The sequence below is a fragment of the Cervus canadensis genome, chromosome 32 (assembly GCF_019320065.1).
Source record: "Cervus canadensis isolate Bull #8, Minnesota chromosome 32, ASM1932006v1, whole genome shotgun sequence".
NCBI lineage: Eukaryota > Metazoa > Chordata > Mammalia > Artiodactyla > Cervidae > Cervus > Cervus canadensis.
Window position 1 is genome coordinate 30,220,756 of NC_057417.1, and position 25,435 is coordinate 30,246,190.

A 25,435-nucleotide genomic window follows, 5' to 3' on the forward strand; every position below is an offset into this window, starting at 1 on the left:
CCCTCCGGTTTGTGAAGACAGAATAACATTCTTTCACTAGTACTGTTTTGATCACGTCTGGATCTGTGATAACCAACAGAGGATGTTTACCTTCAAAAATCCTGTGTAGGGAAAACAGAGCTGATTAAACTTAAGGAGCCATTTTCTGCAGCTGGAGCCATACCTGGAAGTCCAGATGTTTATCTTAACATTATGTAATCCATCCTTCTAAGGTCATCATTAAAAATACCATGAAAACACTACTACTTCTAGGTGGTAGGTATATGGGTATTTCTTATATCATTTTCCATAATTTTTATAGGTTTAATATATTTATTTATCAAGAAGGAAGTTAGGTTAGAAAATAAATGAAGAAAGCAAATTATCTGAAAATTAAAAAATAATTAAGGGGAGACCATCTACTCAGTCATTTTTGAAAATATACCCAAAGCATGAAAATGTATATAATATTAGATGAAAACTGTAGACACATCTATCATAAATATGTAACAATATATCTGCAAATGGAAGAAGATTTAGAAAGCTCCACAAGTGACAGTGGGATTATGAAAGATTTTCTCTTTTTTCCTATTTTCTAAAATTTGCTTATTAGTTTATATTTTTTAAGGAAAAATTTTAAATAGTGAGATATCCTTGGTAGCATCAAGTTCAGGATAATTTGAGCAAAAGGAAAAAGAGAATGAAAAAAATCAGAGAAGCATGTATAATTCAGCTTTTAAATATTTTCTTTTCATTTCATGGGTCCCGTGGGCCTCAGGCTCCATGTAGGTAACATCTGTCAGCAGCATGGCAGGCCCACGTTTGACCCACCTATCACACAAGGCTGACTCCTCAGATGTGAGACGTCACTGTTTGACCTGATCTCCTAACTGTCAGGATGTCCCTTCATGGGACTCGGCCACTGACATGAGATTTACTCTGAGTTATTTACTGTCTTCTGACATTTTGGTTTCCCTGTCAACCACTTGCAATGGCTAGAACGAAAGATTTTCTACATGTTCCCTATTCTTCCTTTAACTCCACAGAAGAACTTCAGATCGTTTTGTGATTGCATATAAAAATCACAGAGAAACACTGCACTTACTTCTGCCCATTTCCAAAAGCTGTTCTAAAACTCAGATGGTGTAAGAGGGTTTCAAGAGCATTTAGTGCTGAAGCAGTGACAGGAGGGATTGAGGAGGCACTTAATCTGCTCCTCCACCTTATTACTCAGACGATTCCCTTCTTCCCATCATGGTTTTGCAACAACACTTGGGTGGAGAAGAGATAGTGGTTTGGGGTGACCCTTTATATTAATGATGTCACTCCAGGCTTAATAATTTCTCTCACTAACAGTTCAATCAGATTTTTGAATCCACCTCAGATCAGAGTGATTCTGTGCACTGATGAGTGGGGTCAAAATCTGTATTTATAACAAGCTCTCCCAGGTGCTCCTCATACATCCAAGCATGAGAACCACTTTCTAAAAAGAGAACTGGGATCCACGATGAAAAAGGGACTCCATCCAGAGCTCACAAGTACTAAATGTTGGAGGGGCAGTTGGAGCTGGGCCAGGAGTGTCCCAGTGCTATGGATTCTTTCCACTCAACCAGGTTGACGTCTGGGGCCATGGCAACTCACAGGGTCCCATGGTTTCTGAGGGCCTGATGAGAGAAGATGAAGAGGTCCGGACAGGTAGAGCCTCTGCCACTTGCTTTTGGCAAAGAAGCCCCACAAGACACCCCTTCCTCTGCTCACCAAACCTCCAACAGCTCCTAAAGCCCACCCGACACACTCTGGGCTAGATATATATATCCTACATCTCCTCAAAGTCAGAGAAAACCAGTAGAGAAAACAATCATTGAGTACAATTCTGTTGGAAAATCTTACCTGAAAATTAAAAAACAAACAAACAAACTCCATACATGCAGAGAAAGTAAAAACTGAGCATATATGATTTCCCATTATGTTAACCTATAACCCTCATCTCTTTTTCCAAAAGGACATATTAAATCCAGAATTTAAATAAAGGATATTGGGTTTAAATTAAAAGAGAGTCATGTGGGAAAGGGTCATAAGATACATTTATGAGCACATATTAGAATGTTCTTGGATAATGCATTTTATGCAATTAAAGGTAACCTAAGGAGAGAAAAATGGAAAAGGGAAGGAAGAGTGAGATCCTGGACAGAAAGTAATGCTAGGAGTCCCTGGGCCTCAAAGTCTGGAGAAAAGTGACGACCTGTGACTCTCCAGGCCTGATTCAGACTGCGGACCTGGATACCTGTGGCCTCTAGGATCTCTGGTAGAGCAAGCCTGCAAGCTTTACAACACATGACTTCATTCCAAGAAGCTCTGGACTGAGACTGCCCTCCACGCCACCAGAGGGAGGGGAGGACTATTGTAACAAGTGTGTCCGATGGAAGTTTTCAGAATACTCACCCCCACATTTTCCCGTACTTTTTAAAACATTCTTCATCAAATTCACAAATACCCTATAAGGAAAAACAAAATTACATTATTAATATACTGTATGAACTTAGCTCTAATTCATAAAACTATTTTTCACTGGCAGTTGGAGGGAAGTTTTTATTCACAAATGTCTTAAGGGAAAGGAGAGAAAATAGAGGAGATATTTGTAACAGAAAATTTAAAATCACTCTTGAATTTTCTTTGAATATTATAGATACTAAACACTTACCCCATCAGTGAATACTAATTGCTCCTTGTCATCCTGAAGGTTTTTTGCTTGTGCATGGGTTGTCTAAAATCTCTTAATCTCTAATCCACCGTGGACATGTGAGAAAACTGGAGATGAGGGAAGTAAGGGTTTCCTACACACACTTTCATCTCCTAGTTTAGCAGCCTTTTCATTTACCTCATGAGCTCTTTCTAGAATTTTAGCAGAATAAGGAAGTTAAAGCACCAGTAATGTCTTCTAATCTCACAGATTTAAAGAAGTCTAAGGGGTGTATGTTCCATGAGAAAGTGAATGAGTGATTGAATGAATGACAAAGTGAACATGCCTTCTAACTTTCCAGCTCAACACAGAAAAGATGGGGCAATGCTACAAATATACAAAGAACAGTGTGTTTTAAACACCTGGCCTGAATTTTTACTTTTATAACTTAAAAAAAAAGCCTGTCCCTAAGTTTCTATCATGATATTTAATGCTTTAACAAGTAAATGAAGGTCTCAGAAATGTGGGTTGGGGTGCATCTACTAAGGAGTTCATCTGGGAAAGGTGGAGAGGAAATTACTGCTTCTTCAGATGGGAAAAAGTTCAGGAAGTTCTGAGGCAGTAATGAGACAGTGAAGACCTCAGTTGGGAGAATCAGGATCTGAGAAACAAGCCTCATGTCTGCGGGACAGGAAATCTGAGCCAGACAGCAGCCTGCACGCGGGGCTCTGCCCCTGCTCATCGGAACGCAGCTCACGACCTTCAGTTCAGGGGCAGGGCCCTGGGGGAGGCACCAGAGCTGAATGAATATCAGAATTCACAGTCCATCTGCCACCTGGTACATTCCTTTCAGTTAAATTAAACGTCTAATAATTTTGTCAAATCATATCCTTTCTAGTGATTTTTGTATATGTGATTCTGCCTTATTTAAAAAAAAAAAAGACACTCCACAACTTATTTACTGGTAAAATATCTGAAGTAAATAGACAGACTTGCCTCAGTTACAGTCATTCCCTGCTCAAACTCACCCATGAGGTGCCTGCTTTGAAGGCACAGAAGAAAAACAGAAAGCTTTTGGCCCATTTTTTTATATCCCAAAAGATGTCATGCGTAGCAAGAGGTGAGGTAGAACATGGAAAAAAACTGTAGGCATTAGCAGTTCTTGAGAGAATCCAAGTATGTGCAAATTACCTGATACATTAGAACTGAAGCATCCAAGCAATTCAGGAGAAAAGAGAAAAAAGGGTACCCAGAGCTTATGCAACCAACAGGACACATCTGACTCTACTATGTGCTGCTTAATGAGCCACGACAAGGCATCCCTTCATGCTTTTCTCCCGACAATTAGCAGGGCTGTGCCTTGCTGGGAATCTGCACCTGGCATAGAGATCCTCTTCACAAAGCTTACAAGATGGAACTTCAAGTCCTGTGCTGACTCAGCCAAGAGAGCTTGACTGTCTGAGGAGGCAAACCTGAGGCTCTTAACAGCTGACAATAGAGGCCTGGCATAAAGAGGGCATATGTAGGGGGGGCCTACGATGCCATTTCTGGGAAATATGAAAGCTGACAACTGCCTACTGAGGAGGAGAATTTTTACTATGGAACTCAGCTGGGATTTGAAACCATAAGAAGCAAAAAAGGGACATCAAGCAATATGCACCTTTCGGTAGGACAGAATGTTTCCAAAAAGAGGCAGAGGTCTTGGGCCAGGAACCCCCAACTTCTTAAACAGTCCATGTGAATAAGTTCCATATCTATAAAGTGAAAGAGAAAATCCAGGTCAGGGATTGTGGAGTAAGTGCTGGAGCTGGCTACTCACTGACTCAGAACTGGAACCATCAGCCTAGAGAAGTAACATGTAGGTGATAAATAATACCAGCAATTCCAAAAGCAATAATTACTTTCATTCATCTTCTTCTTTCCCTCCTCCACAGTGAGACCATAAATAGCAGCTGAAATCCTGATGGTCCCAATCCTAGAGTGAATGCTTGATAAATGTTTACTATTTCAGAGCTCCTGAGAAGTTTAGGCTAAAATTCCTCCAAAAAATTCATTCATATACAAATTCATTCATTAGTAAGTTGACTCTTCCATGGTTTAGAGATTCTCATTCTAGATACAAAGGAGAAACTTTCTTTTTCTGTATCAAACATGAGATTTTGGATAACTGCATCCACCCAATGACAGAGTTACTAGACTCTACCTTGGCATTGTTCTCATCCTTTTCCTTTCCTCTGATGTTTTGTTGTTTAGTCACCCAGTCATTTCCGACTCATTATGACCCTATGGACTGCAACATGCCAGGCTTCCCTGTCCTTCACTATCTCCTAGAGTTTGCTCAAACTCATGTCCATTGAGTCAGTGATGCTATCCAACCATATCATCCTCTGTGCCCTCTTCTCCTGCCCTCAATCTTTTCCAGCATCAGGTTCTTTTCCAATGTGTAAGTTCTTCCCATCAAGTGGCCAATGCATCAGAGATCCCTCCATGATCTGACCTCATTTTAAGATCTGATTCTTCTTAACTCTGTCTTCAAGAGCAGGCCTTAAAGCAAGCACAGTGTTCTTATCTGTAGAATGAAAACTGTGTTCAAGTCTTCCACTGCCATCATAGAAATTGAGCACCTTTCAGCTACACCCATGGCTCTGTTGTCAGGCAATTTGGTTGACTTGAACGACACATAAGTTGTAGTGATTGAACCTTTTGTTCCCTGAAACTGTATAAATGAATCAATGACTAAAGGATCTATCTCCAGACCATTCCCCACCTCATGATATCTGGTCCTCCAACCACCTGCTAAGCCCAGTGCCTGAAATACACTAATTTTTCTAAAGATGCTCAATCACAAAGCCTCTGCACTTCAACTATCTTAAAAACCAGTTAACCTGGTGCTCCCTATAGCAGGCCTGCCTGCAGGTTATCCTTTATGTATTATGTGTGCAAGCCCACAACTCCAGGTTCTAGATCTTTGCAAGCCCGCTCACTCTGGTGTTGCTGAGAGATGACAGAGTGCAGGAAAAGAGAGGCTGAAGGAAGAGACTGCCATCAATGATTTAAACGTGAACTTGCTAGGCCTTCAAGGCTAACTCTGTAGAGTCAAATTAGTAAGGTATGGTTGAAAAGCATGCTGTGTGTAAATGGTTCAAAATGCCCTACAGGCACTTTCAACAAAGAGATATTGGGGTTCCCAGTCTTCAGTTAGCTTCCCATGTAGAACAAAAGACACACAAAAAATGAGTGACCATAAAAAACTTCAGAATATTAAATGAAGATCTTGCCTCTCCTTCTTTGGAAGGTAGCCTTTAAGGTAGCACAGGTTCAAATTTCTGTATAAATCCAGCAATCTCACAATATGTGATAAGAGAAACCCAAAAAATGTCACGGAAGGACCTATGCTGGAAGCACACACAGAGGTACATTGTCCAAGCGCAGTTGGCGATACCTCTCTTTCGTCCAGAGCAAGTGGTGGAGGTGTGAGCACCAACTGCCACCAAAGGGGTGGCCGGGGCAATTCCCACCCAGTTGCTTCCCCTTTTGTTTGTCTTGCTTTCCTTTTTCTCTTCACAAACAGGGCAAGTCAATTTCTGCTTCTGAACCTTCAGTGTGCTACATGAACTCAACAGTGAGGCCAAGCAATTGAGTGACCATGTTGGCAACACAGGTCCCACAGAAAGATCTGGTCTAGTGTCTAAGGTTCCACCAAGGCAGCAGGTGGACTGAGTGAATTATTTGACTTCTTTCTAGCTCTTCACTTTGGTTGGTGCAGTAATGCTCTTTTCGGTAAAAAGGAAGGGGCTAAAGATAAAGCCAATCATTTTTTAAGTCTTTACATCATGTCAGCATAGTGAGACCATGCCTGCAGCGGCTGATTCCAGGCTGCACCAGTACCTTCTCAGGCTACAGGGATGTTTGCCTGGTGGGGACACTGGCTAGTACCAGCCCCACTGTCAGACGGACCACACACAGTGTGACTGAGATTGCGTCTTGTCCCCAGGCTTCAAGCAGATGAGATGCCAACCCTGTTGACCTCCTGTGGGACCAGGTCTAAGGAGAATCTCGGGGTGGGGGGGAGGTTCTGCTCTGAGGAATGAGGAATAGTCTCCCCTCCATCCTGATCTCTTTCTGGATGCCTCTCATATCATCACTGGCTCCAAGGCATGTATACTCATCTGCCCTGAAGATTAAAACATCTTGCTGGACATGTATATTTAAAAACATATATCACAGGAATATTTTACTACACTAGATTCATATTCCAGGCATTATTCTAGAGGGTGAATTTATTTACATACCTTTCTAGGTACTGGACAATAGTCCTCTTTTATCCTTCAGGGAAAAAACACATGCTGGAAATACTTGTATCAGTTTTTTAAATCTAGTCCTAAATAGAATGAAATTAAGGTATTGCAATTAATTATTGTACCAATTAATTTTATAATATCAGGCAGAAAATATGTTGCTGCAATACCTTAAATTCCTAGTATTTCGTTCAAGTAATTTAAATGAGGTTAATATTACCCATGTACATGTCATCATGATTTCCTACACTTAGTGAAAATGAAATGGACAGAACCCAAATGTGATTTGTAGGGGTATCTCTAATTCCTCACTGGAAGTAACTCCTGTCCCAACCTAATGCATGATAACAGAATCTCAACATTGACAGGAATTGGTTTTGATTCAACATCCTGTGCCACACTCATACAGAGAAAAAACACTTAAAACCCAAATTGGACTCTGGGCTTGTGCCTCTTGTAGGCTTAGCAGATTTCGAATCCCAGGGAAAATAAATTTGTACACTGATTCTAACCCATCCAGAGATTGAAAGAAAAGGTGAAAAAAAATGAATATAATGTCAAAATTTCTACAAAGTCTCCTCAAACCTTAAGATTTCTCATCTGGAAACTAGATAATTTCTGCAGAGTACAGAGTGCAGGAACTGAGTCTTAGGAAGTGATGCCCTGAGGAGGGGCACAGAAAAGGGGGACGGCTGAGTGTGAAAAAAAGAATTGCTCAGTCTCAGGCCTCCCAACAAAGTCTGGGTGTACCCAGTGCCTTGTGTAAATGACACCTGGAAGGAGGGTCCGGAGCAGTAACTCCTGAGTGACAAAGGGGCCAATCCTTCCTCATGTCTCTTGCAGCAGGTACAGAATCCAGAAGCTGGAGAGAATGAAGCAAAAACCCAGGTTATTTCTTGCCTCCAGGATTCCCAGCCATGGGAATCAGTGAGGACTACACTGCACATGGGCCAGTTGTTTTTAATTGGCCTACTTGACTTTGCCTACTTTGCCTGGTTGACTACTCTAGGTCCATGCAAACTGGTAGTCAATCAGAGGGTCATTCACAGGAGCAAATAATGTCACAAACCCTCCTAACTATACTAACAGCAACTCAGGAGTAAAGTTAACTCCTTCAACAGATGTGGGTAAGATCAATAATAACCCATTTGGTGCCCCTAGCACCTGATGCTTCAGCAACTTCTCCATTTACATTGAACTTAAAAAACTAAGGGAACCCCCTTTTATGCTTAGCACCCCAAGACCCAGGTTACAGAGGAGATGAGCCTACTGGTTACTCACACATAGAGAAGCACCAGGCTGGTAGCCAGGAGAACCCAGGTTTCCACGGAAAAGCTTGGGATCAGCTCCATGGCCACTTTCTTGGCGATTCCCTCCTCTGAGTTTCCTCTCAGCTGTGTGTGCTGCTCTCTGCCTGCCTCTGAGTGTGGAGCTTCTGTTCACATTAGGCAGAGATTCAGTCTGGTTGGGAGATTTATGTGCTGAGAAAGGAGGTAGAGCTGGAGCTGCAACCAATAGAAGGGCCACCTGGGCTCCACCTGCAGCAGCCCCCTCTGCCTTGGTAGTTGGCCGAGCATCACACGCACTTCAGTTTGATCTCCCTTGAGTTCATATTCTGTAGGAAATCAATAAAGAACTCAATCAGTGTTATCAGTAAGCCCAAAGGTTACAGAAACTCAAATAAAGCCACCGGCTTTAATTTTCCTCAAAACTGCCCCATCTCTGTGGTTGCCTGCAGTCCAAAATGTTTGAAATCCTTCAAACAAGATGGTGGTGGTGGTGGTTTAGTTGCTAAGTCGTGTCCCACTCTTTGTGACCGCATGGACAGCAGCCCGACAGGCTCCTCTGTTCATGGGATTTCCCAGGCAAGAATATTGGAGTCAGGTGCCATCTCCTCCTCCATGAGGTCAAACAAGATAGCTGTGCTGATTGTTACTCATACCATTCTTTTTTCTGCCTGGAAATGCCCCTGTGTCCCTTGTAGGCTCTTAATTATCCTTCCAAATAAAGCTCAGACAGAACATCTGTGTTAGAGATTTCCCAAACCAACCTCCTTCAGCAGATATAACAATTTCCTCCTCTGGGGAACTGTCCCCTGCACACAATTCTACTATCTCCCACACCACAGTCAGTTTCCCAGTCTAGTCCCTTCAGTGGATCAAGAGCTTGGGCACATGCTGGATACTAGCCACAGTCACATACCAGGTACCTAGCAGAGTGCTTTCTGTAGAGTGGGCATCCAGAAAGGCAGATGGATTGAGTTGGTAGAGGTAAAACCACTGGGCACCTGTGTGCCCTCTCCCTGTGGCTCTTTGGTGACCATGTCATCTTCCTGAATTGTTGACACACCAAGAGGGCCTGGCTGGGCCTTGGTCACTGTCTCTGTATTTTCAGAAGAATCCACCAGGATCCTGTTGACAAGAGGGCCCCAGAAGGAGAGGCAGGACATGGAGGAGAGGGTGATGACTGCACCAATGGTATCAATTCAGGCTCATTCCTGTCCCACCCTCAGAGTATCCTTCAAGTCAGACTCTAGCTCAAAGAATCATCTCCTCTCTCTGGAAAGGTTGCAATCCAAGATCAAAGGGTGTAAAGAGAGAAAAAAGCAGCCCAATGGCCAAGAGGACCCCAACATCCTTAGCCACCAGTGATGTGGCACGTACAGCAACAGGACTTCAAAAAGATCACATGAGGGCATGTTATCTCTGGGGTATGTGGGGTGTTGGTGGGTCAGAACAGATGGGCTCCCACTTTTGGACAGGTAGGGCATTTGGGGGCTTCCCAGGTGGCACTAGTGGTAAAAGAAAAACAACCCACTTGTCAATGTAGAAGACCTAAGAAACACAGGTTCAATCCCTGTAATGGGAAAATCTCCTGGAGGAGGAAATGGCAACCAACTCCAGTATTCTTCCCTGGAAAATCCCATGGCAGAGGAGCCTGGAGGGCTACAGTCCACAGCATCGCAAAGAGTTGGACACAACTGAGGCAACTTAGCATGCACAGACAGGGAATTTTTATTGGGTAACAAGGAGCTGATACAGAGGAGGCCTAGAGTAGCAGTTGGTATTACCTGCTGGTGGGCCTCCCCTTGTGCACGTAAGTCGCTTTAGTCATGTCTGACTCTGTGACCCATGGGCTGTAGCCCACCAGGCTTCTCTGCCCATGGGATTCTCCAGGCAAGGATACTGGAGTGGGTTGCCATGCCCTCCTCCCAGGGATTTTCGCAATGCAGGGATCGAACCAGCGTCTCTTATGTCTCCTGCAATGGCAGACGAGTTCTTAACCACTAGGGCCACCTGAGAAGCCCAGGCCTCCCTCTACACTTGCTGAATTCCTGATGGGAACGGGATGAGGGCTGAGCATCAAGAAATTACACTTGCTCATTTATCAGTACTTTGAATCATGTCCTGTGTCTGCCAGACCTGAATAACCACGGATTATGTGAAAAACAAAACCTCAAAGGTTCTTAAAACTTAATAGAAACATAAGACATGTAAGTTGTGTTTGTTCCTCCTCCCTTTATCCTTTCTCACTTTCACTCCTTTGCAGAAAGTGATACTCACCTCTTGCAACCTCTAGGGTGAGGTAGGGGGATGTTCTTTCTGACCCACACACATCTCACCATGAAGAAATACTCATACGTGTCCCTCACTCTGGCCTGAGAGTTCCCAGTCTGTCCCACACTGGCCAGAGTGGGTGGAATTCTCATTAGTAAAATGCAGTAAGTCCAAACTATCTCTCCTGCACTTTTATTTCTTTGGGAGTTTCTCATGGAGCATGAAATTTTTACCATCAAAGTTTGTCTACTTGGGGTTCACTTCGTCCAGGAGGCCTTTGTTAAAATCCACATTCCGATGAGAATTGAAATGTCTGAACACATTTATCTGTCCATTGCTTCAATCCAAGTGAGTTAATTCAGGTGCCAGTATTGTGCTGGACTATGGGCTAGAAGCCATAAAGTCCCCTCCCTTGGGAGCAGCCTCTGGGTGGAGGGAGTGAGACGCACAGTACAAGCTCAGTACAGTGCATACCTCTGGAATCCTTGGGGAAATGAAGCCCTAGAGAGAGGCAGCAAAGGAGAGAAATGGATGCAAGCTTGAGTACCAACAAAGGACAGACCTGGGAAGCTGGAAGATGATCTTCAAGGAAAGTCAGAAAATCTGAGGGATTTTGATACATCTCTGCCCGCTTTTGGTACCTTCCCTGGTGGCTCGACTGTAAACAACCTGCCTGCAATGCAGGAGACCCAGGTTCCAACCCTGGGTCAGGAAGATCCCCTGGAGAAGGAAATGGCTACCCACGCCAGTATTCCTGCCTGGAGAATCCCATGGCCAGAGGAGTCTGATGGACTACTGTCCATGGTGTTGCAAAGAGTGGGACATGATTGAGTGACTAAGCACACACTCTTGCTGCTGCTGCTGCTGCTGCTAAGTCACTTCAGTCGTGTCCGACTCTGTGCGACCCCATAGATGGCAGCCCACCAGGCTCCCCCGTCCCTGGGATTCTCGAGGCAAGAACACTGGAGTGGGTTGCCATTGCCTTCTCCAAGTACACACACTACGTAGCTTTGAAGAGTCATGCTACAATCCCTCATTTACAGATATATAAAGTGAGGCTCAGTGACTGCAAGTAGCTTCCCAACAGCTATTGGTCAAAACATGTTATAAATAATATGAAGAAAGACGGCAAGTCTTCCGCTCTGAAATGCCAATACTCATCGTTTGCCTTTTCATGATGAGAGTCACTGTGTGAAATAGTGAAACCCAAGCCTGAAGCAGCACATTGGTTACAATTCTGGCTTCTATCCCCATCTCTACCCCTGCCCAGGGGCTCCCCCATGGGTCTGAAGAACCCAGGACTTCATGTCACCTCAGCAGGAACAAGGACAGGTGCTTGTCACAAGGACCCAACTGTCTACATTCCCCACTGAAAGGAACACAAAATACATCCCCCAGGAAGAGATTACGGTGTCATCTGATAACTAGTAACAACTTAAAACCCACAGCCTTCATATTCTTCTTGGAAACAATCCTTGTGGAAACTACGTACTTTCACCTTTCTCCAAAACATATGCCAAAATGATGGTTTTCTCACTAAGTGTTACACACCATCACCTTCCCAATTCACCTCAGGGTCTGGTCCAGCTGTTTGGAATCTATCCCAGTGTCAACTGTCTAGTCAAGTCCTGAGAAAAATGTGTAGCCAGAGCCACGTCCTAGCAGAGGCAAACAGCCTTGCTCTACAAGGGGAAATAACAGAAGGCATGATCTTTGTTCCCTTCGTTCCACAGCAGACACACCTGACTTGAAAAGTCTCACATATGAAGACCGTGAAGGAAGATGTATGCCTGAAGAGCACCCCGCACCTCACATCTCTCCTCTGGTCATTTGTGTACCAATGGCCTTGGCATGGTCAAAGCTCTATTCCAAGTGTTTCATATGCAGATTTGACCAAGATCCAGATATTCCAGGTGGAAGGTAGAGAGAAATAGTTATAGTACAGCCAAAGTAAACTAATTATACATGTTTTGAAAACACACTGTCCTTATCAACCTTTCATGGCTTATCTTTTCAGACCTTAGCAATCAGTCAGAGATGGAAATCAAAGAACACTCATGGAATTGGGCATTAGGCTCAGATATCAGGAGAGGTGAGCAGGGTGTCAGGGACTCAGTGATGCAAGAGGCCCCATCAGTCTGCTATTCCTGTCTTTTTAGAGGTGACTCCTCTTCTGGGAAGCCTGTCTACTGGCTGAGAGAATTGCTCACAGTATGGGGAGGCCGTGTTGCTCTGGACTGATTTATGCGTTAGATTCCAATTTCACAGATCATGGTTCTGTGACCAGAGCTCTGCCCCAACACAGAGACAAGGTGAGGGCCCCTAGCAAGCCAGTCAACAGGGGCTGGGGTGAGGTACGGGGATGTTCTTTCTGACCCACACACATCCCACCATGAAGAAACACACATATATGCCCTTAAGCAGAAGCACTTCCATGGACTTCACAGCAAAGGGATGGGAAGGACCTCATGGCTGCTCACTTTCTACTCCATTCCTGAGTTTCTCTTTCTTGATAAATGAATCACTAACATATCTACTGCACAGTACACTTTAGAAAGTTCTTTCAGGAATAGGAAAGTGAAGTTGCTCTGTTGTGTCAAACTCTTTGAGACCCCAAGGACTGTAGCCTGCAGGCTCCTCCATCCATGTGATTTTCCAGGCAATAATACTGGAGTGGGTGCCATGTTCTTCTCCAGGGGATCCTCCAAACCCAGGGATTGAACCTGGGTCTGCCACACTGCAGGCAGACTCTTTATGGTCTGAGCCACCAGGTAAGCCAAGAAAGTTTTTTCACATCTCTCTTAACTGATTTCCCGAAAACTCTGAGATAAGCAGTGCTGGGGTTGTTTGATTCCCACTTTACAGATGTAAAAACAGAAGCTCATGGTGGGGAAGAATTTTGCCCAAACATTAAACTGCGAATGCAGGGCATGGAGCTAGATTTCATAATTCTAAATTGTGCCAGAGACATGCTTGCCTGGATTCCAAGAGGCCTCCTGAAATAACCTGGCAGGTTGTGTCAACCTCTTATGGGATAAACATCTCCTTCCACACCATCTGTCATGCTTCCACTCTTGCCGTAAGTGCTGAAGCTGTTAGTGGCCACAAAAAAGAGAGCGCGAGACTAAATTTTATGTATTCATGAACTCATGGTGTCAGCAGATAAAGGATGTTGCAAATAGTTCTGACCTGTCACAATCAAAATCATTTGGGTTTCCAAGAAAGCGGGAAGTAAAAGATGAATGAAACCAAGGAGTGAAAGAGGAATCAGCGGAGGGGGGCAAGTTTCAGAAGACCACAAGGAAGGGAATTAATGACACAGGAGGTGTAAAATGAGGGGCTGGATGAGCATCACAGATCAGCTGCAAAAGAGGAGCAGAGTGTTAGCTGCCTCTCCTAGTCAGTGCAGTAACCTGCTAAGGAGTTTTATCCGACCCTAGGCTGCCCTCGTGCAGGAAATCCCCTACTCTGCCACCAGACAGAGCCTGGTAAAACATGGGTCAGGCATCATTCCTCTGTTGTTCAAATCTCTCCAACCACTTCCACTGGGGCAGCAATCAAGACCCATGTTGGACGTTTAGGTCACTTTCATATCTTGACTATCATAAACAGTGCTGCATTGAGCATAGGGGCACATATTCAAAGTAGCCCTTGCTTGAGATAAATGGCCAGGGGTAGAACTGCTGGATTTTATGGTAGCTCTCTTTTTGGCTTTTTGAGGAATCTCCATGTTGTCTTCTGCTGTGGCTGCACCAAGTTACATTCCCAGCAACAGTGCAAGAAAGTTCCCTTTTCTCCACATCATCGCCCACATTTGTTGTTTCTTGTCTCCTTGATAATTTGTCACTTGGATGGGTGTGAGGTGGTATCTCATTAAGGGTTTGACTTCCATTTCTTGATGATGAGTGACTCTGAACACATTTTCAAGTGCCTGTTGCAATCTGTATGCCATCTTTAAAATGTCTATGCAGGTTTTCTGCCCACTTTTTAATCAAGTGTTTGGTTTTTAAACATTGACCTGGGTTTGATGCATGAGACAAGTGCTCGAGCCTGGTGCACTGGGAAGACCCAGAGGGATCTGGTGGAGAGGGAGGTGGGAGGGGGGATCGGGATGGGGAACACATATAAATCCATGGCTGATTCATATCAATGTATGACAAAAACCACTACAAAAAAAAAAAACTGAAAAAAAAAACAATTGCAGTATAATTTCATTTATTTGTTGTTTCAGAAGACCACGAGGAAGGGAATTAATTAATTAAGTTGTTCAGTTGTGTCTGACGCTTTGCAACCCCATGTGCTTCAGCACGCCAGGCTTCCCTGTCCTTCACCATCTCCCAGGATTTGTCAAACTCATGTCCATTGAGTCAGTGAAGCCATACAACCATCTCGTCCTTTGTCGTCTCCTTCTCCTGTCTACGTCTTTCCCAGCATCAGGGTCTTTTCTAATGAGTCAGCTCATTGAATCAGGTGGACAAACTATTGGAGCTTCAGCTTCAGCATCAGTCCTTCTAATGAATATTCACAAATCAAATAGATAAAGAGAATTAAGAGGTACAAACTTCCAGATAGAAAATACACAAGTCACTGGGATATAATGTTCACATAGGGAATAAAGTCAATAATACAGTCACAAACGTATATGGTGACAGATTCATGCTGGTCTTATCGAGGTGATCAAATTGTAATGTATTATAATATGGAATCACTATGTTGTATATCTGAAACTAATACAACATGTATGGAAGTTTGTACCTCTTAATTCCCTTCACCTATTTTCTTTGTCCCTCAAGCCTCCTCCCCTGTGGCAACCACCTGTTTGTTTTCTGTATGCCTGAAACTAACATAAAATTTTATGTTAATAATAGGGAAAAAATGGAAACAGTGAGAGACTTTATTTTCTTTGGCTCCAAAATCACTGCAGATGGTGACTGCATACATGAAATTAAAATATGTGTGCTCCTTGGAAAAAGAGCTATGACAAACCTAGAGTGTATTAAAAAGCATAGACATTACTCTGCCAACAAAGGTCCATATACTCTAAGCTATGGTTTTCCCAGTAGTCATGTATGGATGTGAGACTTGGACTATAAAGAACGCTGAGTGTCAAAGAAATGATCCTTTTGAACTGTGGTTCTAGAGAAGACTCCTGAGAGTCCCTTGGACTGCAAGGAGATCAAACCAGTCAATAATAAAGGAAATCAACCCTCAATATTCATTGGAAGGACTGAAGCTGAAATTGAAGCTCCAATACTTTGGCCATCTGATAAGAAGAGTTGACTCATTAGAAAAGTCCCTGACACTGGGAAAGATTGAAAGCAGGAGAAGAGGACCACAGAGGATGAGATGGCTGGATGGCATCACCAACTAAATGGACATGAGTTTGAGCAAGCTCCAGGAGTTGGTGAAGGACAGGGAAGTCTGGCATTCAGCAGTCCATGAGGTTGCAAAGAGTTGGACATGACTGAGTGACTGAACAGAAACAATGTTTATAACAACTCAATTTCTTAAAATATTTAAAAATAAATTAATAAATAAATAATGAAAAAAGACCCATGTACATCTGGCCACAGCTGACTTCTTCATCCTTGAGTCAGTCCACTTCCAGTGTAAACATGATGTTTTAAGAAAATAATATGATGTACTGTCCCCAAGCTCCACAGACGACTGGGTCTTCATGTGTCTGTACAACCATTCTTCCATCTGAAATGGGTTCAATTCATCTTCCATCTGGTGAATTCCTAGACTTCCTCTGGGAGTCAGCCAGGTCACCATCTTCCCCACTGACCCTTGTCTTCAACATGTAGGTGGGGGGGAGGGTCCCACTTCTACATGATCCCAGTTCTCATGTAGAAACATAGTAACACTCAGAACATGATATTCATTATCATTGAAGTGCAAGGGGAACATTAAAAACTACATATGCCCATGCCGACCTGAATATCTGAAATTGATAGGTTAAAGTAAAACTCAAGAAAAATCTTATCTATTAATACAATTGTTGCTAAGAATTGTGAAAAACATTTGCTGATATATTAAAAGCAATAGGCTGGCTCCTAGGAAAACAAAATTGACCAACACCAGCCAAACAAGAAATATAAATAGTACAAAAACTTCTTTAAAAATAAGTGGAAGTTAAAATCTTCCCACAAAGAAAAATCACATCAGACGAGTTTTACAGTAACCTTCAAGAAACACATAGGTGTTAGCCTGCTTTCCCAAGAAAGGAGAGCCTGAAATACAGGCTTTCGTGCTACTATCTTCTGGGGAATTTGATCCAGGGCAGGAAGAGTGAAGGAAAATAGGAACAAAGCGTGGGAGGAGAATCTATACCAGATTCATTAACTAACCTGGTCAACACTTGGTATCAAAAGCAACCAACTCTTTGATCAACTGACCATCTTCTGAGAGGCCATACAGCCACTCAGAAGATGCAGCCCATCCAAGGAAAGAAAGGGGGAAGAGGGTATTCACTGGTTTCCCTCTCCCTTTGCGAAAATGTTCCTCCCATAGGGAAGTAATTCTCTAAAACTTCTGTATTACATAAGAACTGCTAGGTTGAGAGGTACAGTCCGGCTTCACTGCACAAATTCAGTTGGAATCTGAGCAAAGATGGTCCGTGTAGTTGTGGCAAGAACAGAGACCAGGGCAGGTACACTAGTTCTCTATGCCATCTAGCAGATTACCCCCAAATACAACCCCTTGAAACAAGCATTTACTGTGTCACAGCTCCTTGGGCTGGGAGTCCAGGTGTGGCTTACCTGGGACCCTCTGGCTCAAGCTTTCTCATGAGGTGACAGTCTTGCTGTCAGGCTGGGCTGCCTCTCATCCAAAGTCTCACCTGGGGAAGGACCCACTTTCAGGTCCTCCAGGTGGTCTGCCAGGGTTCAGATCCTCACAGCTCGAGGATTCAGTTCCTCACTGGCTGTGGCCCAGAAGCCACAGGGTCTCTCCACAGAGCAGGGTCTCTCCACAGAACAGGACCAGGGTCTCTCCACAGAGCAGCTCACCACATGGCAGTCACTTCCCCCAGAGTGAGGGAGTGAGGGGGCACCCAATTAATATTCTACTCATTAGAAGCGAGTCACCTATCCCAGCCTCACCAGTGGGAGGGGGTTAAATGGGGCATAAGTACTAGGAGGCAGAGCCATTGGCGGCCAACTGAGAGGACTCCATAGCAGAGGTGAAGCTAAGATTCTGTGTTGTCACATAAAATCAATCCAATCATGGCCAGCTCACTCTATGAGGACAGTATGAACTTGACTCAAATAGGTTAAAAATGGGACAAGAAGGAAAGACTGCATTTCAGTCTCACTCATGGGCTTCAACACAAAAATCCTGAGCAAAATAAAGCCAGTCAAATCCAGCAACAATGATACACCATGACCAAGTTGGATTTTACCCTGGAACTCAAGGGTGGTTAACACAGAATTAATATAAAATTAGTTATCAGGTTAATTGATTAAAAGAGGAAAGTCTTATCATCCCAGTAGCTTCAGAAAATGCATTTGTTAATATTCAATATATCATTTATGATAGAAGAAGAATGCAAACTACTAATAGCAAGGAATTTCCTTAATGTGATAAAAGTATCTACCAAAATCACCTTACAGAACATCATTCATAGCATAAAAGCATTATCTGCTTATGCCACTTTACCGCATGTACATACAGCCTTTTCAAAATTTGTAACACTATAAGTACATAAAATCCCATCAATTAATTTCATGCTGGAAACAAAAAGAATGTCATTACTTGTTTCTGGCAGAAACACAGCTTGTGGATGAACCAGGTGAACAATTCAAAAAATCACTGAATAAATTGAATATTTTTGACTATTTGAGGTTGTTTGAACTGACCAACATGGGTTCATTCAGTGGGTTCATTCAACTGAGATCAACTAGGTTCAAAAGCTGAGTTCTTCACCTTTAGTTACAACATCAGTTCCTGTGATAATCAGATGGAAAAAATAAACCAAATCCCCAGAAAATAAACAAATACTCCTCATTAGTGCATACAGTTCCAAGAGATTTCTAAGTAGACATGTCAGCATGTGCCTGCCAAGTCAAGTGACTTATTCCAGGGGCCCTGCCCAGCCAATTCCAGCCCACACCTGGACTCCAACACAAGATGCCCTATTCTGATTGGACACACAGTTATCTGCATGGTCATATGCCCTGTGGATCAGTCTGAGCTGGTCTTCGCTGTGTCCAGAGCTATGATGCACCAGGGGGACAGAGTGTGAACAAGACTGTCACAAACGGCACTTACCTAAGTGGGGTGCTCCATGCAGGCAGACACCTCCAGAGGCATCGGGAGGCTGGGAAAGGCAGAGATGAGTGGGATCCAGAGCCTCTGTAGGGAGGGGTGGGCTTCTCAGAGGAGATGGCACTGCTTGCAGTGCCAGGAACAGAGCAGAGTTTGCCTAAGGAGAGAAGGAGAGAGGGCATCTGAGGCTGTGAGAGTGGTCTGTCTTATCATTATCATCGCTGAGCATGTTTATTTCTTGGTTGCAAAGCACAGTGTCTAAATCAACCAATTTTTATTACTAATAATGAAGTGATTGGATCACAGGCCAAGCTACGGATCTTGTAATTCTAGGACCAATGTTCCACCCCAGATAGCTCAGTAGGGACATGAAGGATGTGCAGGATGTCTGGGAAAAGCCACGTGGGCTTTCTGGTATTACAGTGACCTGTCTTGAATTCATTAGGGTACAGTCCTGAGATTAAAAACATTTACCAAGGTCACACTGACACGGCATGACATCAACCATTCGGGGCCATTTAGCACATTCACAGTGCGGTGCCACCACCTCCTCTAGTTCCAGCACACTCCCCTTCCACCAGAGGGCACTCCTGAGCCCACGAGCAGCTCCTCCCCACTCTCTCCTCTCCCAGCCCCTGGCCACCACTCATGGACATTCTGTCTTCATAGCTTTGCCTCTTCCAAATGTTTCATATAAATGGAATCACATAATGTGTGGTCTCTTGTGTGTTCAGTTCAGTTCAGTCGCTCAGTCGTGTCCAACTCTTTGCAACCCCATGAACTGCAGCACGCCAGGCCTCCCTGTCCATCACCAACTCCTGGAGTCCACCCAAACCCATGTCCATTGAGTCGGTGATGCCATCCAACCATATCATCCTCTGTCGCCCCCTTCTCCTCCTGCCCTCAATCTTTCCCAGCATCAGGGTCTTTTCCATAAGTCAGCTCTTCTCATCAGGTGGCCAAAGTACTGGAGTTTCAGCTTCAGCATCAGTCCTTCCAATGAACACCCAGGACTGATCTCCTTTAGGATGGACTGATTGGCTCTCCTTGCAGTCCAAGGGACTCTCAAGAGTCTTCTCCAACACCACAGTTCAAAAGCATCAATTCTTCGGCGCTCAGCTTTCTTCACAGTCCAGCTCTCACATCCATACATGACTTACTGGAAAAACCATAGCCTTGACTAGATGGACCTTTGTTGGCAAAGTAATGTCTCTGCTTTTTAATATGCTGTCTAGGTTGGTCATAACTTTCCTTCCAAGGAGTAAGTGTCTTTTAATTTCATGGCTGCAGTCACCATCTGCAGTGATTTTGGAGCCCAGAAAAATAAAGTCAGCCACTATTTCCCAATCTATCTGCCATGAAGTGATGGGACCAGATGCCATGATCTTAGTTTTCTGAATGTTGAGCTTTAAGCCAACTTTTTCACTCTGCTCTTTCACTTTCATCAAGAGGCTCTTCAGTTCTTCCTACTTTCTGCCATAACGGTGGTGTCATCTGCATATCTGAAGTTATTGATATTTCACCCAGCAATCCTGATTCCAGTTTGTGCTTCCTCCAGCCCAGCGTTTCTCATGATGTACTCTGCATATAAGTTAAATAAGCAGGGTGACAATATACAGCCTTGATGTACTCCTTTTCCTACTTGAAACCAGTCTGTTGTTCCATGTCCAGTTCTAACTGCTGCTTCCTGACCTGCATACAGGTTTCCCAAGAGGCGGGTCAGGTGGTCTGGTATGCCCATCTCTTTCAGAATTTTCCACAGTTCATTGTGATCCACACAGTCAAAGGCTTTGGCATAGTCAATAAAGCAGAAATAGATGTTTTTCTGGAACTCTCTTGCTTTTTCGATGATCCAGTGGATGTTGGCAATTTGACCTCTGGTTCCTCTGCCTTTTCTAAAACCAGCTTGAACACCTGTAAGTTCACAGTTCACGTATTGCTGAAGCCTGGCTTGGAGAATTTTGAGCATTACTTTACCAGCGTGTGAGATGAGTGCAATTGTGCGGTAGTTTGAGCAGTCTTTGGCATTGCCTTTCTTTGGGATTGGAATGAAAACGGACCTTTTCCAGTCCTGAGGCCACTGCTGAGTTTTCCAAATTTGCTGGCATATTGAGTGCAGCACTTTCACAGCATCATCTTTTAGGATTTTAAATAGCTCAACTGGAATTTCATCAACCCCGCTAGCTTTGTTCATAGTGATGCTTTCTTTTTTTTTTTTTTTTTTTCATAGTGATGCTTTCTAAGGCCCACTTGACGTCACATTCCAGGATGTCTGGCTCTAGGGGAGTGATCACACCATCATGATTACCTGGGTCGTGAAGATCTTTTTTGTAGAGTTCTTCTGTGTATTCTTACCACCTCTTCTTAATATCTTCTGCTTCTGTTAGGTCCATACCATTTCTGTCCTTTATCAAACCCTCTTTGCATGAAATGTTCCCTTGGTATCTCTAATTTTCTTGAAGAGATCTCATTCTGTTGTTTTCGTCTATTTCTCTGCACTGATTGCTGAGGAAGGCTTTCTTATCTCTTGTGTGTGAATTCTTACATTTCTGCATTTTATTTTTTCCATTTATTTTTATTAGTTGGAGGCTAATTACTTTACAATATTGTAGTGGTTTTTGTCATACATTGACATGAATCAGCCATGGAGTTACATGTATTCCCCATCCAGATCCCCTCTCCCACCTCCCTTTCCACCTGATCCCTCTGGGTCTTCCCAGTGCACCAGGCCTGAGCACTTCTCTCATGCATCCAACCTGGACTGGTGATCTGTTTCACCCTAGATAATATACATGTTTCGATGCTGTTCTCTCGAAACATCCCACCCTCGCCTTCTCCCACAGAGTCCAAAAGTCTGTTCTGTACATCTGGGTCTCTTTTTCTGTTTTGCATATAGGGTTATCGTTACCATCTTTCTAAATTCCATATATATGTGTTAGTATACTGTATTGGTCTTTATCTTTCTGGCTTACTTCACTCTGTATAATGGGCTCCAGTTTCATCCATCTCATTAGAACTGATTCAAATGAATTCTTTTTAATGGCTGAGTAATATTCCATTGTGTATATGTACCACAGCTTTCTTATCCACTCGTCTGCTGATGGGCATCTAGGTTGCTTCCATGTCCTGGCTATATAAACAGTGCTGCAATGAACATTGGGGTGCACGTGTCTCTTTCAGATCTGGTTACCTCAGTGTGTATGCCCAGGAGTGGGATTGCTGGGTCATATGGCAGTTCTATTTCCAGTTTTTTAAGGAATCTCCACACTGTTCTCCATAGTGGCTGTACTAGTTTGCATTCCCACCAACAGTGTAAGAGGGTTCCCTTTTCTCCACACCCTCTCCAGCATTTATTGCTTGTAGACTTTTGGATAGCAGCCATCCTGACTGGCGTGTAATGGTACCTCATTGTGGTTTTGATTTGCATTTCTCTGATAATGAGTGATGTTGAGTATCTTTTCATGTGTTTATTAGCCATCTGTATGTCTTCTTTGGAGAAATGTCTGTTTAAAAATATGGAACGCTTCACGAATTTGTGTGTCATCCTTGCGCAGGGGCCATGCTAATCTTCTCTGGATCGTTCTAATTTTAGTATATGTGCTGCTGAAGCGTGTACACATTTATGCATTTTAAAAGTTAATCTCTCTTGTACCATTATTAGTATTTCACATCTTTGATGACTGAAGAAACAACTACTATATGGATACATCATGGTCTGTTTATCCATTCATCCACTGGTTTGCCTTATTTCTGCCCTTTAGCTATTGTGGAGAGTGGTGTTATAAACAAGCAGGTGTATGTCTTTGTTTGAGAATTTGTGTTCAGTTCGCTTAGGCATCTACCCAGGAGTGCAATTGCTGGTAATTCTATGCTCAATGACCTGAGGAGCTGCCAAGCTGTTCCACATAGTGGCTGTACTTGTACATCCTCACCAGCACCAGCTGAGGTTTCCACCTTTCCTCTACATCCTCACCAACACTTTCGTTTTCCCTTTTAAAAAAATAACCATCCCAGTGGTTGTGACATAGTAAAATTTCTGGGATTTGACTTTGTGCTACCAATGTTAGTTAATAGTCTGTGAGAATTTGCCAGAGGCAGAGAGGGCAAGCGAAGGGTATGGTTGGGAACCTTGTCCACCAGGTCCCTGGGGCTTCTCTGGGCTCCTGGGACACCTATTCTCTCTACTGTGTACACAGCTGCCTAGAAGGCATCCATAGAATGTGACTGATGTGCAGGCCCTAGGTGGGTTATTTAAACCTTTTCAGCTTCAGTTGCCTGATCTGTAGAATGAGGGTTAATAATTATGTCTTTCCCTTCCTACAGGAATGCAGATCAGACCAGACCCTGATCTGTGACCTGAGGGGCTTGGGGCCTGAACCTGCAGGTCAGAGTTCTGGTGTCACTGGAGGAAGAGAACATGTGACCTTGTCCATCACACACCTGATCCTTAGCAAACCCTCTAGAAATGTTCACTCACATGAGCTCATATGAGTTTAAGTAGTAGCCAAAAAGGGCAAGCAATATAGAGTAAGCACAAGAGGGCGGTCCTAAGATGGCAGAGGAATAGGAAGGGGAGACCACTTTCTTCCCCACAAATTCATCAAAAGAATATTTGAACGATGAGCAAATTCCAGAAAACGACTTCTGAATGCTGGCAGAGGACACCAGGCACCCCAAAAGGCAGCCCATTCTCTTCGAATATAAAAGATAAAAAGAGAGACAAAAGAGTTAGGGATGGAGACCCGTCCAAGGGAGGGAATAGTGAAGGAGGAGAAGTTTCCAAACACCAGGAAACCCGCTCACCAGCAGATCTGTGGGGAGTTTTGGAATCTCAGAGGGCAATATAACCAGGAGAGAGAAAAACAAACAAACAAACAAAACCCACAGATTACATGCCTAACCACAATTCCCAGTGGAGAAGTAGCCCAGATGCTTGCATCTGCCACCAGCAAGCAGGGGCTAAACAGGGAGGCGCGGGCTCCATTGCTTAGGGTAAGGACTGGGACTGAATGCCCTGAGGACAATCTGAGGGAGCTAGCATGAGATAGCAACAGAAACTGTGGGATAGCCAGAGATAGAGAAAAAAAGAGAGAAAGAGAGAGAACTTTCCCATGAAAAGCTCTAACCTAAGGCACTGCTGGCCCGCTCACAGAACAAAGGACTGAGTGAATTAACAGAGGAGAGCTAGCTGGCTGCAGACCCGCCCATCCCCCACCGAAGGCAGAGAGACAGGCGTGCGATAGCCAGAGCCGGAAGGTAAGAGGCAATCTCGAGTCCAGAGACAACATCCTCTACCAAACTGCGAGCAGGCTCCCAGTTTCTAACCAAGTCTTCCTGGGATCCTGGACGGTTGACATCCAGCAGGAGGGCCGCAGCCAGAGATCAGCTCCCCAGAGGAAACACATGGCATACCCGAGACGGCACTTGTGCTGAGCACCTAGGGACCGCAGAGGTGATAAGATGTACTGCCCACCTGGGGAGAGTGCACTCCCCAAGCACCTGGTCGCCTGAGCTGCTCAGGCCTGGGAAGGGCACAAATTACAGTTTCAATTTCTGTGCTTGTGATGAGTCTGTTAAGATTTTCTATTTCTTCCTGGTTCAGTTTTGGAAAGTTGTAGTTTTCTAAGAATTTGTCCATTTCTTCCAAGTTGTCCACTTTATTGGCATATAGTTGCTGATAGTAGTCTCTTATGATCAGAAGACAAAGACTGGTTGGATGGATACAAAAACAAGACCCCTATATATGCTGCCTACAAGAGACCCACCTCAAAACAAGGGACACATACGAACTGAAAGTGAAGGGCTGGGAAAATATATTTCATGCAAATGGAGACCAAAAGAAAGCAGGAGTAGCAATACACATAGCAGATAAAATAGACTCTGAAATAAAGGCTGTGAAAAGAGACAACGAAGGAAACTACATAATAATCAAAGGATCAATCCAAGAAGAAGATAAAACAATTATAAACATATATGCACCCAACAGAGGAGCACCACAATATGTAAGGCAAATGCTAACAAGTATGAAAGGGGAAATTTTTTTTCATTTATTTTTATTAGTTGGAGGCTAATTACTTTACTATATTGTAGTGGTTTTTGCCATACATTGAAAGGGGAAATTAACAGTAACACAATAATAGTGGGAGATGTTCCTACCCCATTCATACCTATGGATAGATCAACTAAACAGAAAATTAGCAAGGAAACACAAACTTTAAATGATACAATGGGCCAGCTGGACCTAATTGATATCTATAGGACATTTCACCTTAAAACAATGAATTTCACCTTTTTCTCAAGTGCACACAGAACTTTCTCCAGGATAGATCACATGCTGGGCCATAAATCTAGCCTTGGTAAATTCAAAAAAACTGAAATCATTCCAAGCATCCTTTCTGATCACAATGCGGTAAGATTAGATGTCAAATACAGGGGGAAAAAAACTATTAAAAATATAAACATATGGAGGCTAAACAACATGCTTTTGAATAACCAACAAATCACAGAAAACAATAAAAAAAATCAAAATATGCATAGAAATGAATGAAAATGAAAACATGACAACCCAAAACCTATGAGATTCAGTAAAATCAGTGCTAAGGGGAAGGTTCATAGCAATACAAGCTTACATAAAGAAACAAGAGGAAAATCAA

At 43.5% G+C, this 25,435-nt stretch overlaps 1 protein-coding gene and 1 non-coding gene across 2 annotated transcripts in view; both read right to left on the minus strand.

The window, feature by feature from the left end:
* Window positions 1-8,401, minus strand: part of LOC122432817 (cytochrome P450 3A24-like) — a 36,111-nt gene extending 27,710 nt beyond the window's left edge. The window contains exons 1-4 of the mRNA XM_043455035.1: window positions 8,239-8,401; window positions 4,320-4,413; window positions 2,422-2,474; window positions 2-101 (exon numbers count right to left, since the gene is read on the minus strand). Coding sequence (XP_043310970.1) covers window positions 2-101; window positions 2,422-2,474; window positions 4,320-4,413; window positions 8,239-8,309 — 318 coding nt within the window. The 5' untranslated portion in view covers window positions 8,310-8,401. The remainder of the gene's footprint in view (window position 1; window positions 102-2,421; window positions 2,475-4,319; window positions 4,414-8,238) is intronic.
* Window positions 8,402-22,291: 13,890 nt separating this feature from the next.
* LOC122433699 lies at window positions 22,292-22,400 on the minus strand. Its single transcript, XR_006267181.1, has one exon. It is a non-coding gene; the product is annotated as a U6 spliceosomal RNA (small nuclear RNA).
* Window positions 22,401-25,435: the final 3,035 nt, after the last annotated feature.